Here is a 16,413-nt window from a genome sequence, read left to right on the forward strand (position 1 = left end):
AGGCTTTTAAATTGACAACATCAAAAGCTGTGGGTATATGTTGTATGTATAGGGAAACTGAGGGTAACCTCATTTAAAGGAGGCGGTGGTAAATTCTTAGTTCTCTGTATGAATTCTAATTACATGATAAATAGGATATAGAAAAAAGTAAAGGGCCCTACTTCACCCACCTTGTACCACTATTTATAATTATGAATTCAAGTTGCATGTAGTAGCATGTAGTTAAATATTATTGTTTATTATTTCAAACGTATGTGTTGAATACAGTACTTTATAATGACAACATGCTATAACCTTGATTCCAGAAAACTTGGAATGTTGTGTGAACTGCTTAAAGACCACAGAAATCCCATTTTCACTTGCAGATCTTATAAACCTATTTTTTATTCACACAACAACATAGAAAACATATAACATGCTTAATTTGAGAAAATTGCTCATTTTAAGCAAAGAAATCACAAAAAATGAACGATACAGGATTGTAGTTGCTCGACATTCCTGGGTTTGATTTGTAGTATTTTCCATTTCATTTGACGCCAGATGTTTTCATATGGAGAAACGTCTGTACTGGCCAGTTCTGCACCCGGACTCCTCTACCATATGTAGCCATATGTTGTAATTGAGTTGCCTTGTGTTGTGTTCAGTATTGGCTTGATGAAATATGCGAGGCCTTCTTTGAAAAAAAATGCTGTGCAGAGTCTTTAGTCATTCTTGATTTCTTGACTTTCTTGTAACCTCTTAATGTGGTCTTGAGTGATAGTTCTTCAGGCTTTCTGAAGGTCTTTCAAAGTTTTTCTTTATACATTGGCTGCTTTAACACTTCAAGCATTTAAAAGCCACCAAGGCACTCAAACAATGAACCAACATTCATTCTATCTGCAAATAACACACAATTTAGCAACAAATCAGTTTTAAATTGTATCTTTAGAACCTGAGAGATGTGCCTGACCCTTCAGCTGATCCATCTACTTTGGTGTCAAGAAGACATCCTTAGGGAAGGGAAATGGAAAGAAAAGGCTGAGGTATGCCAAATTACACTGGATTTCCATTCTCTGCACCTTTTTTCCATTTTCCTATAATGGATATTAAAAAATGAGCGGTGGCTCAAGACTTTTGCACATTGCTCTATGTCCCAGCAGGAAACTGCAATTCCACGTCTTGCCACTATCGTCAGAAGAGAATGCGTTGGCTGACATGGCACCAAGAGAAGATCACATATCACTCCAGTCTTGGCCTCCCTTCACTGGTTGCCTGTAAATTTTAGGTTTCATTTTAAAATTTTAGTTCTAACCTTTAGGGCCCTACATGGTCAGGCTCCTCAATATTTATCTGACCTGCTGAAACCACATACATCTTCTCGGGCTTTAAGGTCATTAGATCAGAGACTGCTGGTGGCACCGCACACTCGTTTTAAAACTCGTGGTGATCGGGCCTTTCAGACTGTGGCACCCACGGTTGTGGAATTCTCTCCCACTGTCTCTTCGCTGCACGGACTCCATTGATTCTTTTAAGAAACAGCTGAAGACATTTTTATTTAGAAAAGCATTTGATTAATTTCTTCTTATGCTGTTTTTATAGTTTTATTGTTTTACATTGTTTTATTTACTGTTATATTGTTTTTATATTCCCATTTTCTGTGTTGTAAAGCACTTTGTGATTTTTATCTGTGAAAAGCACTATATAAATAAATTTTACTTACTTACTTACTTACATGATACAAGAGAATTATTGATCATTTGATATGGGAAAAAAGTTACTGTGCCTGTACCAGAAACTGCAGTTCTTTGACTGGCCACTGGAGTCTGGCTCCAAAAGTGAGTCATTCCAATAACGTATGGCTTATTTGACTGAAAAATTGATGTGGGTATAGACCAGCGGTCCTCAACCTTTTTTACGCCACAACCCGGTTTAATGTCAGACAATATTTTAACTGACCAGCCTTTAAGGTGTTGCGGATAAATACAACAACAACAACAACAAAAAAAGATACGACCAAGACAAAAACTGTGGTATTTTGTAAATATAATAAACGTGAATTCACTGTGTAATTGTGTAAGTTAATTAGCAGCGTCCTCCTGAAATGCACCAACAACATTGAGAGTAACATCCTCCTCTCTGCCTCTTAATGCTCTCTGGTCGCTATGGTAATGTGTAAATATTTCTTTCAAAAAAAGACACGCAACTACAACACGGGAAAAGACCCAGGGAAACCGAGTTAACGATACAAACCCTGAAAACCATAAATTTCACACCCGAGGCTCAACTCTCGTGGCCCGGTACCAAATGACCGGTCCGTGGCCCGGGGGTGGGGGGCTGCTGGTATAGACAGCTGTAGAAGTTAGAGTCACACAGTTGAAATCGACCAACCTTGTTCATGGTGTGGGTGCGATATGGAGCATTTTTTTGTTAAATATAATTTCACAAAAACATGACTTCATCTCTGGATAATTGTAGTAATAGTCTAATCAAGAAGACTGTGCTCCACCTTTAGCACAGTTTCAATGACTCATATTACTTACCACATATTACGATGTATCCGAGCAATGAGTAATAAATCTATCTTGACCAAATGTGGTCACCTGTGACTCCAAAATTAATTCATAAAAAAAAAACCAAAACATGACTCATGACTTTGTTGTAGCTATGTCCATCTTTTATATACAGTATATGGATGATCATCAAAAATATGACTGTTGTGGCTAATGTCAGTGAGCTCCATAAAACAGGAAAGCCTTTCTAATTTCTAAATATATATAACATCTGGCAACTTCAATAATTTCTTCATATAGAAACAAAAATATTTCTTATGCCAAGATTTCATTATTGTAGTGGAGGAAACTAAGACAGTGAGAAGTGACAAGATGTAAAACATTCAGTTTAATGACAGTCAGCTGACTGAAAAGCAAACATCTCACTTTTATATGGCTTATAGAATTACTCAGACCTTTACATGATTCTGCAGGAAGCACCAGTAGCTGTGTGAATGGACTGTGTGAGCCCTCTCAGGGGATACTTACAAAGCTACGAAAGAGATAAAGTGCAAAATCCAGGATATAAAATTGCTTTGGAATAATCTAACTTTACAAATGACAAGCAACTGGTTACAGTAAATAAATAAAATAAATATTATATATAAAAAAAATCACAAATCACATGTTGGTTCAGGCGTCTGAAAGGGAGGCCAGCTCGTGAAAGAGGAGCCCAAATGTTGGGCGATCGTCTGGTTTCTGGGAACAGAACAGAAAACAAACGACAGTTAATCGTTTGCTCATTTTATGATCAGCAGAAGTTCTGCTTGAAAAAAGGGTAATGTCCTCACCTCCTTCCAACACCACTCCATGAGTAGGTGGACAGAGTCCGGGGCCAAGCGTGGCTTCAGGAGCCTCAGGCCTGCGTTCAGGGAGTCCACCACTTCTGCATTAGTGCGGTTCTCATAGGGGAGTCGGCCTTCGTTGTACACCTCCCACATGAGCACACCTGAAGAGGGACACGGAGACAGCACTTGTTAAACAATATGGAAGCATTTTAGTCCATATTGTATCGTTCGTTTAACAGTGAGCTACTCTAGTCCAGTGCAGTGTGTTTTTATTTATTTATTTTTTTAATATAACTGAAACATATTTATTTTTAGCCTCATTTGAGAGTAATTTACTACAGATCAGAATTGGCCAAAATTGTTGCTACCCAATAAAAAAAATACACACACCTACACATGAGACACACACACACCTAAAATTTGCTCTGCTGTAAGTTCTTACTTTAAAAGTAATTCATCTCGCTTTCATTCAATACAACAAATATAGTCGTCTGCCTAAAGTATTTGATCCTTAATTGTAATATTGTGCAGCTGAGCAGTTTTTGTGATTCTTCACAAGAGGACGCCCACCTCCCTTTCACCCACTTACCTACCCCCACACACACCTACACACAAACACTCACACATCTCTGTAGGTTGTTTGACTCTTCATGTTCAAACCGCTGCGGTTCATTCAGGTTTGATGAACACGTTTTCCCCCCACTGTGAGTTTCAGCTTTTTCCACACTCGGCTCAAATGATTTTGTTTCAGTCCATCTTGTTGGAAGTATGTTTCAGATCTTTATACTGTTGGAAGAAGCAGCGTTGGCCTGTGACTGGCACAGAGCTCTGGCACAGGTACATAAATGTATTTCACTCCAGATTATCTTGATGAAATCCGTCGTCCCCAGCGTTCTTTTCTTCAAAAGCTTCTTTTTTTCGGCAAACTTGGAAACTAGTTTTAAATCCCAAACTTCATCCAACAAGAACCACTTTGACTTGTCTATTTGTATTTTATCAAACACAAGTTTAAGGGTTTTTTTTTATAATCCTCTTTCAAAAGCGGGGTCTCTTTTTTCAACCTTCATTCAGAAACCAACGTATGGTGTCGACAGACGCTTTTGCACTTTGATCCTTTAAATCAGCTCTGTTTAGTCTGGAGTTAATGTTCCTCTGGTAGCCTCATCCACTGAAGCCGGCATGAAAGAATCCAATGAAAGAGTTTCCTAATATTCTTAGCAGCTGCAGTCTCAAGAACTTCACACAGCCTGTAGATGGTCTCTTTTAGTTTTAAACCGTTATTTAACCAGGAAGTAAAAATCTTGACATAAAGAATCTTTTGAAAGACGCCTCAGACAAACTTTTCCCCTCTTTCTCCTGCCCATCATCAGTGTAACAATGATACTATACAGCTGAATTATTACTCTTTTACCATTTCAATGCATAGAATCATGATTGAAAACACTTGTGTTACCAATGAAAAGCAATAGCCTGCTTAAACTGTCACTGCAGTTCATTTGTTTTTCACGATTTCTAAGGGACGTCAGTAATTGGATCCAGACCTTTTTAGAATAGGTCATAATTCAAATCTGTTTAGAAATAGAAATAATAACCCCTATTGTAGAAGTTATAATATGTTTTATTTTTACTTAGTTTTAGCACATCCGTTTTACACAAGAAAATCATAGATTCATAATACAGAATCTTTTTTTTCCCCCAAAGATGACGTCAAGCTAAAAGCTTTCTGTCTGTTTAATCTCCTTTCAAACCTCGGTAATTGTCTGAGCTTATTGTGCATCCACTAATTGTCACTGAATCATGAAAATGGCTAGCTTTTAGACTATTTTATATAAAAATGTACCAAAAAAAATGGCTTTGTCACGGATAACTGCAGTAATAGTCTGCCCAAGAAAACTGTGCTCCAGTTTGAGCACAGTTTTTTTTTTCACAGGATAAAAAGAATTGTTTAATATATAACGTCTAAACCACTGCAGTGTTATTTAACTACAGTTGAGCACATGTGCCATCAGGAAAACAAATATGATTTAATCTGCTCTCACCCAACCTGCAAAACTTGCCAGACGAGTGAATCAGAAATGCAAACCAAACAGCTGAATGGCAGACAAGCGCCCAAACTCACCGAATGACCAGACGTCAGACTTGGTGCTGAATTTGCAGTATCTGATGACCTCTGGGGCTGACCACTTGACAGGGAACTTGGAGCACTGTGAGCTCGTGTACTGATCATCAAGAACAAATCTAGGGTATGGAGAGTGGACACAGACCATAAGCTGTGACTCACTGTGACATTAATGTTATGTAATAATTTAAAAAACTGATCTTCACGAACATACCTGGTCATTCCAAAGTCCGATACCTTCACCTCGTTGTTCTTTGAGACGAGACAGTTCCTGGCAGCCTTTGGAAGGAAGAAAGGAAGGATAAAGTCCTCTAACAAAGCAGGGATATGAAAGTGTATCGTGAAAGAGCACTTTATTTATTTACCAGATCTCTGTGGATGAAGTTGGACATCTCTAGATAAGCCATCCCTTCGCTGACATCCAGACACATCCCCAACAATATATCCTGAGACAACGAGCCTTTCCTTTCTCGCAGGTAGTCCGTCAGGCAGCCGTTTTCCATGTACTCAAACACGAGGCAGATAGGAGAATGTTGTGTGCACACGCCATACAGCTGTACCAGCTTAGAGTGAGAGAGTCTCCTGTTAAAACACAAATGCACAGATAAACTGAGTGGTTTCAAACTCGTTTTACAGATCTCCACCGTGAACTGTACTTACATCATAATCCGTGCCTCTTCTTTAAATTCGTCGTCTGACATGCACTCTTCTCTTACCATCTTCACCGCTACCTTGAGATCCCTCCAGCTGCCTTCCAGCACCAGTCCAAACTGGCCGCTGCCTATCTCCTGACCCAGTATCAGCTCCTCAGGGTCCACTTCCCACTGATCTGTTAACCAGCAAACCAGCAGTGAACCAAGGCATCCACACTATAGCTCAGTTATATAACCATAGAGTTAAACTTCTTCATGCAAGTTTCACAAATAAAAAAGGACTTTTTTTTTCTCATTTTCACTTGCTTTTTTTCAGCAAAGATTAATTTGTATTACATTGGTTTATATTAAAAGACAAAAGGGTGGAGTTACTTAACAGCCCTGAAGTGTAATTCTGTGCAACCCACCAGAGGTCAGCAAAAACAAGATTCACAGCAATAAATTAGGACTGCTTGGAGCTTTAGTTCAACAAACTTCGGGCATCACAAAAAGACTTAAACCTTTTGTGATATCAGTAGAATCCTGGGAACAGCATCGACCTTGAGAGACGGGGTGTCTCAGCCGTGTTATTAGCCCTGCACAAAGAGAAAGAGACAACGGGAAATTTAAAAAGCAGGACCAAGAATTTAGCCGTTTCATAAGATGAACTTCATTTATCCTTTGAACTTTTTGAAATAATGCTGTTGCATGAGAAAAGCTGGCACACTTACCTGCAGCATTGTGCTGGTGGTAATATATGAGCTCAGGAATGGTGCTAAACAGGTACTTCTCTGCCAGGTAAAAAGAAGCTGGGCTCGTTTCGGTTTGTCTGATTTGGTAATGCTTCACTCTCGGATTCTTCTCCCCATTAGACCTGATGAGAATATATGCTTAACTTAACAAACATTTTTAAAGCAAATGTTTGCCTGAGCAGATGATTACACATAAACATTGGAAGATCAGAAAAATATCACAAGATTACACTAATCTTATACTTAATTCTCATTGGTTACATCTTTAACGGTCACTTAAAATGATTGAAATCCTATGAGCCATCAATTTTTTTTCATGATATAAGTAACCATATATGACTGTTTTAATTATAGAGTTGTTTGATAGATATTTTTTAAGTAAATTCATAAGAACACTATAAATAACATTTACCCTGGTGCTTTGGTGAAAACAGACACTGTGTACACTCCCGCCTGTCTTGAGTCCCGCACAATGAATGCACCTTCCTTACCCTAAAGACAGAATAACGAGATCACATAAGATTTCCCACGTTCGGCGGTGCATTCTGTAACACGTCTGGCGGCCGTTTTAATTCAAAGACGACGATGGATAACCATTTTCCCTTCCTGCTTGCAAAACTTAGCAAAGCAGGAAATTCAACATTGGAGGAAACTTTGTGGTTGTGAGAAATTTTTTTTTTCATGTTCTATGTCAAGTCGAATTGTCGTTGTGCAGGTGCATATGCAGCGATTTTGCAAATGCAACGTTGCTGTTGGCGGCACAGTCGCATCAAAATGCACTGTGTCATACAGGGGCTAAATCTTGCCTGTCATCATCATATCAAAATCATTATTTGAAATTTTATTGCCAAACAGAACTGAGTTTTTGTTTTTACCTCTTTCATTAGCAATTCTTCTGCTTGCGCTCTGCTAATGTTTTTGTTGTACCATCTGTTGAGAACACATTAAACATTTAACACAACAATTAAATCAGTTTTGGAGGGAAAACATGGTAATTCATTAGCAGCAATAAACACTGCAAATTAAAAGCTCGAGTAAAAGAAATGAATTCAAACTCACTCAAATCTTTCAAAGTTGTTGATGGATTTTTCAGCTACGTATGTACTGGGCACAAAACCCGAGTTCCTAATGGGTGACAGGAAAAGGGATTTAGCTAATGGTTCTTCTTTTGAAATGTACTGCTATTTTTTAATGTAAACAGTTCAAATGAATTTGGCATTGGCTGTAATGCGCTTTACCCTCTCTCATCCTGTACAAGCCACCAGGTGGAATGGGAATTCTTAACCAGGAGATACTCCTGATCTTTCTGAAGAGGTAAGTCATTGTCTCCCTGTGGCGTGTAGTTTTGCAAAGCGATGACCTTCTGTTGCCCCGAATCTTCCAGCTCCATCTGGAAAGGGAGGAAAAAATCTGATTTAAAAACCATTTGTACAGGTATGTACAAAATTTTGGGTTATTACCTCTAAATTTCGACATACTATCATAAACTTCCGAGATGAGATGAGAAAATAACTCGAGATTTAGAATCATGAAGCTGAAGTTTTGCAATAAGAACCCCAAATTTTGAATTTAGCTCTGCCAATCAGGAAAATGTTTTTTAAGTGGTGGAAATAACCTGGTACAAATTATTGAGAGGTCTGAGTGAACTCTTCCCAAAAAGTTCATACACAAATACGAAATCCAGAGGTTTCAAATAAAATTACATTTTCATAGTGCCAAAGGAAAAAGTATCAACAAGGATTTTCATTTGACAAACTTTAATGTACTTCTATTTCTTCTACTATCTATCTATTTAAGTAAACACTCAAACACATGTGCGCTGAAACAACTACAGAGCTGCTGCCTGAACACACAAAATCAAACCACAGAAACAGTGGTTAAAAACCAATGCATGACCTAATTATTAAATATGTAGAGAGAAACTGTGTTTAAAAGTATTGCAGACAAACATGACAGGCATTAAAACTGAAAAAGTGATTTGGTCTCCCTCGCTTCATTGGAATATCAGTAATAACCACAATAACATTTCAAAAGCTTGTGTCGTTTGTGTTTTAGATGGTGGTACCTCTGGCTCCGGGAGGCTGGGAAGCGGCTTTTTAGAGGCTGTAGGGGAAACAGAAATGTTAAATTGGAGAGCTATTTGGCCCATCTAAACTCACAAAGCAACAACGGTATGAACTGGATTAGGCAAAACGAAAGCATTTAGTTCAAGTTTACTCTAACCATATGTGCGAAAGCCATACAAATATCTTAATTCAAATGGAATCGCTACCACAAATCATTGGATTCACGAAGTAGAAGAGAAGGAAAAAGAAATGCTACAAACCATAGCCCACTGGGTCGTACACGTTGCACCCAGTCGCCAGTTTCTCTGTTTGCTGGCAGCATCTCCATTTTCCATCCATCCAGAAGTTTGGGTGGTATTTTGGAACTAAGTTGTTATTCTTTGTCTCTACATCAGACAGAACAAGGGAAATATTGTTTGAAATATCCATCCGTATGTGTTTGCAGTTCATACAATCAGCGGTTTATCATCGACTTGTCATAGTACTATTATTATTATTTGACTGGTGATATATGGTAATGGCTTACCCTCTTTAAGAGCTCTGACCCATTTCTGACGGCAGTCATTGTCTGGTGCAAATATGTAGAGGTAATAACTTTCATGAAAAACCTGCAGAAGAATTGAGATTTTAAAGAAAGGTTATATGCGTTGTCATTTTCAGTCATACTTCACCATACACTGTATATAGGGTGTATGTCGCAGTGTTTAGTAGATTTTAATGCGGTGACAATTGAGTTGGTCTCTAGGAAATGATGAATCTTACCTGAAAAGGGTACTTAAAGCTGCATGGTATGGGCACATCAGTACACACAATCTCCACGCACTTAATTCTGGACAGCTCGATGCAACCTTTCAGCAAAGGCTTTTTCTGCAACAAAACAGCTTAGATTACAGCAAACAGCCAAGAGTCTGCATTCCTGAAACAGCTCTACAGATTAACCGCACATACTGTACTTACCCCGGGACGACGTTCAGAATACTTCAGGTCTTGGGTATCCAACACAAAAAATCGCTCTTTATAGTTACAGGGTGACACTCGCTTCTTCTGTTGAGATTTTTTGATCAGAGTTCCCTTCAAAATCACCCTGGGGAACATTTTACCAGCTATGAGAAGCGCAATGAGAAATACTGCCTTGTTTTGTCATACCAAGAGAGGCGGCATTGCCTACAGCATGCAGAGACAGAGTAGCAGTGAGTGTACAAGAAAAAAAAATTGAGGATGATAAGTTGATAGATGTCGTAGAGTTTCCGGCATAGGGTTGTTGCACAGTAAACCACATCCTACGGCAACAAATGCGTTGTGCAAGCGAAATACACGCGTGCGCGCACATACACACCGTTCAGGGTGCTCGCAGGCACTTTCACTCACTTAGTGCACGTTGCAGTCAGCCACTATGAGTAGTGCGATCCCCAGAAAAAGGATGACTCGTTAACCTTTACATTTTTCAACGCTTTCCATCAACATTCACTTCAAAGGTCACGGATGTGTCCCACTACTACAGTGAGGTTGGGTTATAATGTCAGCATTGGGCAAAGGGGGGTTCAATCTAAGAGGGCAAAAAATGGCATAAATGATTTTAACTTGAAACAAGAAAGTAATAGGGGAAAAAACAAAAGTTTTTACTGAGATTGTGAGATTGCAAGAAACACACACACAAAAGAATCTGTTTTTTTCCCCTGCCATAATTAATACATTTAGAGTTTGGTGTTACGTGTTCATGATGTCTTTTAGGATTTGCCCTGTTTTTTCTCCATCACTGCTTTTTTCTCCCTTATATTTTACTTGGTTTTTGGGGGGTTTGTGCAGGAAAAGAAGGTTAATAATAATAATACAGGTTATAATATAGTAACAATAATATTGTAACAGTAATGATATGGTAATAAGAATATGGTTGGGCTCCATTAATGATTTTAAAGTGACCGAAAAATTTCAAACTGCTGAGGTAGTGCTGTCAACTTACAATGGAAGAAAATGTAGTTAAAGTTAAAATCTGAAAATATTTTTACAGTCACACCGAATGAAAGATTTAAAGGATACTACAGCACCACCACCAGGAAAGAGTTCCAACAGATTGGTGTGGATTGAATGAGTTGGGATTGCCATTTAATTTAATTTAATTTAATTTAATTTAATTTAATTTAATTTAATTTAATTTAATTTAATTTAATTTAATTTAATTTAATTATTGTCAAAAAACAACAACAACAAAACAGATCCAAAAAGCCAAAATTACAAAATCGGCTTTGACTGTATATTTTTATACAGTTTGAACTGTGTAAATGTCAAAATTCAAGGCTCTTTCTTCTTTTGTCAATTAAAAACATTTCCAGAAAATACCTGAATTTAACATTTTTAGGAGTTAACGTGCTGTTGAATGGGAAATGTTCAGCAATTTTGTTCCATATGAGTATTTAATAAAAGAGAACATTTGTCATGCTGTATGTAAATAAGTGCAAATAAGTATAAAATAAGTGTAAAAGTAGATGTGAAGGACCGTGTGACACTAAATAATTTATTTTCTAAATCTAAAGCTCCAAACTAAAAATGTGGAAAGTTTTCATTTGTTTTAAAGATGTGACAGAATCAGAAGGGTGAACTTAAGATGCTCAATACACTATAGTGTTTAAAAGCATTCAACTGTATTTTATTCTTCTTGTTGTTTTAAGCCATATATAAGTGATAAATTGGGGGAAAAGAAAAAAAACAAAGGAAAGTTTAGAAAATTGTCTTATACTGACACAACGTTAAGGATAGATCCTTGAATTTTTAAGCTTTTGTCTCTTGTATTCGTAATAGTTTATATCTATTGTAATTTTCTTCCACATTTTATTTACCTCTTACCTGCTGCTGACCTTCTACCGCTCGTCCATTGAGAGCCTGCTAACCTACTGCATCACGGTATGGTATGGCAGCTGCACCAAGGTGGATAGAGTGAGGCTCCAGAGTGTGGTCAAGACAGCACAAAAGATCATTGGCTGCCCTCTCCCCTCCCTGATGGACATTTATTCCTCCCGCTGCCTCAGCAGAGCAGCAAACATTATCAAGGACAGCTCCCATCCTGGTTTCAACATGTTCAGCCTGCTTCCCTCAGGGAAGCGCTACAGGTGCATCAGCACAAAAACCCACAGACTCAAATACAGTTTCTTCCCCAAAGCCATAACCACCCTGAACTCACACATGCACCGATAACACAGCCCCCCCCTCCCCCCAATTTTTTACATATTACTTTTTTTTTTAAAAAACGTACATGTTTGTACAAAATGTGTATGTATATATATATATATATATATATATATATATATATATATATATATATATATATATATATATATATATATATATATATCTTTTTCCCTATGTTAATACTGTCTATATGTATATAGCGCTGCAGAACTGTACCCCCCCGAGCATGTTTACACTGAGTACGAGGTGCTCTGTATCTCATTGTACAACTGTATAGTGACAATAAAGGCATTCTATTCTATTCTTTTCTATTCTATTCTAAAAGTATTGGTGGCGTTGTAAACTGCTGGTTTGCTTTGACTAGAAAAATATTTGACATTACCAAATGATAACAGGTGCTGGAGATGGTCACTATTGTAAAAAGACATCAGTCCTGTACAAAATAAGCTTCAAATTAAGCACTTTCGTATCAAAAACTACAAGATCAAGCGTGGTATCCTCACACCCAATCGGTGTTTAGTTTGTTCCATTGCTATCGTCCAATCCGCGGGACAAAAACCAATGACGTCGAGCCTTAGGGACTGAAACGAAAATCTTGTTAGTGTGGAATGGAAGGAGCTAAACTAGCTACAAGCTAATGGTCGGAACTAACGGACGTCTATATCTAGCGTCTTATATCTTCAGCGACTAAAGAGTTATTTGAAAGGTGTGTATAAATATCATAAGTCTTCCCCCTTTTAACGGTATTGTGGGTTAGCATTATATTTGGTGTAGCGATTTAACTCGTTAGCGGAGGTTAGCAGTTAGTCAGTCAGCAGGTAAGCTAACGACTGCAGTTAGTTGGAGAGTAAAGGGCTAACATGTTGATAAAACAAACAAAGGTTTGCGACAGTAAATGGTAGTCTTCACTCAACTCTATTCCCATGCAGACAGCGTTTAACATAAGTTATATGCAGATATTTACCGTACAGACAACTGGCTGGGCAGTTTGTGTTAGCATAGGCCTCTTAGCACATCTTTCGAAGCGATGGTCTCAAACAAACACTGAATTTGTTTGGAGTTAGTGCAAGCAAACTATTTAGACACGGCTAACGTCTCTGCAATTAAAAAGCTATGCCGTCTTTTTGCGGCAAACATCCTGCTTCTTGTCTACCTGTGCCCCCAATAGTGAAGTGAGAGAGACACCTTTTCACTTCTGTTATATTTAGGCACATAGCCTAAATTAATGTGTTTATGTTCAACTACTGTGAACTGTAAACACTTTTTTTTAATTAAGATACTAAATTGCAAAACCTAATGTATGTTGCTTTCCTTTTTATATATATTGACACGGATTCTTGTGCTTTCAGGTCGGTATCATGGGTGAACCACAGCAGGTCAGCGCCCTGCCTCCTCCACCGATGCAGTACATCAAAGAGTACACAGATGAAAACATCCGCAAGGGTCTGGCCCCTAAGCCACCTCCACCCATCAGAGATAATTACATGATGTTTGGCAACCATTTTCAGTGTGATGACCTCATCATCCGGCCTCTCGAAAGCCAAGGCATTGAGAGGCTTCACCCTATGCAGTTTGACCACAAACGGGAGCTCAAGAAACTGAACATGTCCATTCTTGTGAACTTTTTGGACCTTCTGGACATCCTTATCAAGAGCCCTGGTAGTATAAAGCGTGAAGAAAAGCTGGAAGACATAAAGCTTCTGTTTGTCCATATGCACCATCTGATAAATGAGTACAGACCGCATCAAGCCAGGGAGACGCTAAGGGTGATGATGGAGGTCCAGAAAAGACAGAGGCTAGAGACAGCAGAGAGGTTCCAGAAACATCTGGAGAGGGTGGTGGAGATGATCCAGGGGTGCCTTGCCTCCCTGCCTGATGACTTGCCTCAAGTGGAAGGTCAGGATGGTGCTTGTGATGGGACAAAGAGTGCGCCTCCTGCAGCTAGTGTTGGCTGTTCATCTGGGCAGGCCACCAGGCTGAAAACAGAACCTATGGATATAGAGGAAGCAGCTGCCAGCTGCATGGCAACGAGTCAGCAGGAGAAGAGCATCCCTACTTCAAGAAGTGACAAATGGGACAAGGATGCTGCCATGTGCAGCATTATTGATGAACTAGCATAGTTTAATATTATGTTCTTTCTTTTTTGTCGTTTCTTTGCTGAACTCTGTGTAAATATGGCACTTTCGTACATGGTATACACAGAATATTTTTGTTCTTTTTATTTTATAACTGGTTATGTCACTGGTCTTTGCTCCACAAGTCTTTAACATGACTGCATTCTGCTATTGAGTTATACGTATATGGTTGTAATACATCTCTGTTCTCATGGTTTCATGCACGAGAGTGATTTAGAGAGTGAACATGTTATACCTGTGGTTTTTGCCATACACATAAAAAATGTGTGCCTGGGGCCTCAAGAATTATCAGCATTAAATCAAGTGTAACCACACTGTACAACAGTGATGCTCGGTAACCTCTCTTCTGACTTGGGAACTTTCAAAACACATCATCGACGAATGTTTCTTACTGCTAGCATGAAACAGCTGGTGAGATAAAATGTTGGGCGCAACATTTTATCTCATTTCATCTTTGCTGTTTATGGCTTTCTCAACTGCATCGGTTCTCAAAGTTTTTCTAGTACGTTTAATTTAAATCCCCAAACTCCACAGTTTTTATCCAACCACTAAGAAAAAAAGTTTTACTTAAAGGTCACATTAAGAAAAAATCCACTCAAGTTTCACTTCACCTTGTTGATTATACTGCACCAGTGTTTCCCGCCATGCAGGTAGTGTGAGAACTGCTGCTCTAATAAGATGAGCACTCCAGCAAGAGAAATGCACAGTCATGCTTTTGTCCATGTGTGTCAGTTAATGTGACTTTATCATTCACGTTTGTGTTGTTTTACTAGGTACCACACAGTAAGGCTGATGCCTAAACCTTTATTTAGAAGTGACCAGTGTACTCGTTCACCCACGAAACTTGAAACTATGACAATAAATGCTGTCACATTAACGGGAAGCTGTGAATGTCAGAAATGGACATTTGAGGGTGCTAGCTGTGTTTTCAAGGGCCCCATTGAATGTTGTTTTTATTTAAAATGTAGAAATTCTGACTAATTCCGGAAAACATATTCCCAGAATAGAAATTTTTAACATAGATCAGGTGGGGGTGCTAAGTTTGCATAATTGTAATAAACCCAATAAACAAATTTGCAGTCAGAGTGCAGTCATCTCACAGAAACATAGAGGGCTTTATTAGACCCGTCAGAGCAGAGTCGCATGAAAACTCATGTAAATGCTGGACTGCCTTTATGTTTGCAATGCATGATTCTTGTCACTGATTTGCAGATTGTGTAATCCATGGAGAGTCGTCACAAAAAAAGTCGTCATGTATATTATGTAAAATGTCAAATAATTCTGACCCCCTTCCCTCTTTTATAGGTTTTCATAAGCATACCTAACAGTATAACCAATTTTGTGTTGCCTTGCAGCAGATTGCTCTTACACAACTGTTCAGGGAAAGAAATGTGAGCCTTTCAACTGGTTGCTTGTAAAGCAAGTCAAGTGCACATGTTTGGTTGTTGAAACTGAAAATACACCTCAGGCTGGTGATTGCAGCGCAGATTTCACTACTTGCGTTTCTGTGATGTTAGCTGAGGTGTCTATGTAACTTGCATAAGTTCAATAAATCAGTGCGTGATACACAAGATGTGTTTTGGCCCAGTTTTTCTTTTATTTGAAAAGACAACCCAAGGTTGTTTCTCTGAGAATTCATCAAGGATTTCTGTTCTAATGTCTGTGCAAAAAGTGTGCTGTTTTTGTATGGCGTTATTTTTGTGCCACTATTCTGAGCGCACGTAAAAAAGGTTTGCAGGTGCAAGTGTTGCATTTTGAGGAGAAATTTATTTTGAGCGAAGAAAAGCTGAATTTGAGTGAACAAAATTCATTGCTGCATGCAAAAAATGTATATCCGTGTTTGCTATTATCCATATACACACGCACAATAGCAGCCCCTCTCGCTCAGTTTTTGTATTTGCGCTCGCAATGTGTCGCTCACGCTCTCAACATTTCTGCCCGTGCACGCTCAACTCTTTCTGTACACCGTTATATTTGTGCCACAAAACCAGCCAATCACAGACTTGGATGCAAAAAAATCTGATTGGCTGTTTTTGTCTCCAATCAGCTCGAAAGGACGAAATGCAATATCCCAGAATCCATTTCGTCCAAAACTCAAACCAGGCAGTGGCGGAGGAACACAGAGTGGCGGAGTTTGAAATATTACTCTTTCTGGGACACAAAATAAACTTTTAAGATATTTTCATGTTAGAATGTAGCTGTGTGAACTT

General features: G+C 38.6%; 2 protein-coding genes across 2 annotated transcripts; one reads left to right on the forward strand and one right to left on the reverse strand.

The window, feature by feature from the left end:
* Positions 1 to 2,834: 2,834 nt before the first annotated feature.
* On the reverse strand, positions 2,835 to 11,487 carry itk (IL2 inducible T cell kinase). Its single transcript, XM_085381728.1, has 17 exons — positions 9,843 to 11,487; positions 9,648 to 9,752; positions 9,412 to 9,493; positions 9,146 to 9,271; positions 8,885 to 8,922; positions 8,058 to 8,209; positions 7,879 to 7,944; positions 7,695 to 7,749; positions 7,232 to 7,311; positions 6,799 to 6,941; positions 6,589 to 6,663; positions 6,096 to 6,264; positions 5,801 to 6,017; positions 5,650 to 5,714; positions 5,436 to 5,554; positions 3,320 to 3,477; positions 2,835 to 3,227 (listed from the first exon to the last, which is right to left on the reverse strand). Exons 1-17 carry the CDS (start codon positions 9,978 to 9,980, stop codon positions 3,162 to 3,164), a joined length of 1,854 nt encoding a protein of 617 aa, XP_085237854.1. The 5' UTR covers positions 9,981 to 11,487; the 3' UTR covers positions 2,835 to 3,161.
* Positions 11,488 to 12,617: 1,130 nt separating this feature from the next.
* med7 (mediator complex subunit 7) lies at positions 12,618 to 15,462 on the forward strand. Its single transcript, XM_085420916.1, has 2 exons — positions 12,618 to 12,774; positions 13,418 to 15,462. Exon 2 carries the CDS (start codon positions 13,427 to 13,429, stop codon positions 14,186 to 14,188), a length of 762 nt encoding a protein of 253 aa, XP_085277042.1. The 5' UTR covers positions 12,618 to 12,774; positions 13,418 to 13,426; the 3' UTR covers positions 14,189 to 15,462.
* Positions 15,463 to 16,413: the final 951 nt, after the last annotated feature.

This window comes from Rhamphochromis longiceps, linkage group LG2, assembly GCF_057381845.1.
Source record: "Rhamphochromis longiceps isolate RC_006_pf linkage group LG2, R_longiceps_female_GT1.1, whole genome shotgun sequence".
Lineage (NCBI taxonomy): Eukaryota > Metazoa > Chordata > Actinopteri > Cichliformes > Cichlidae > Rhamphochromis > Rhamphochromis longiceps.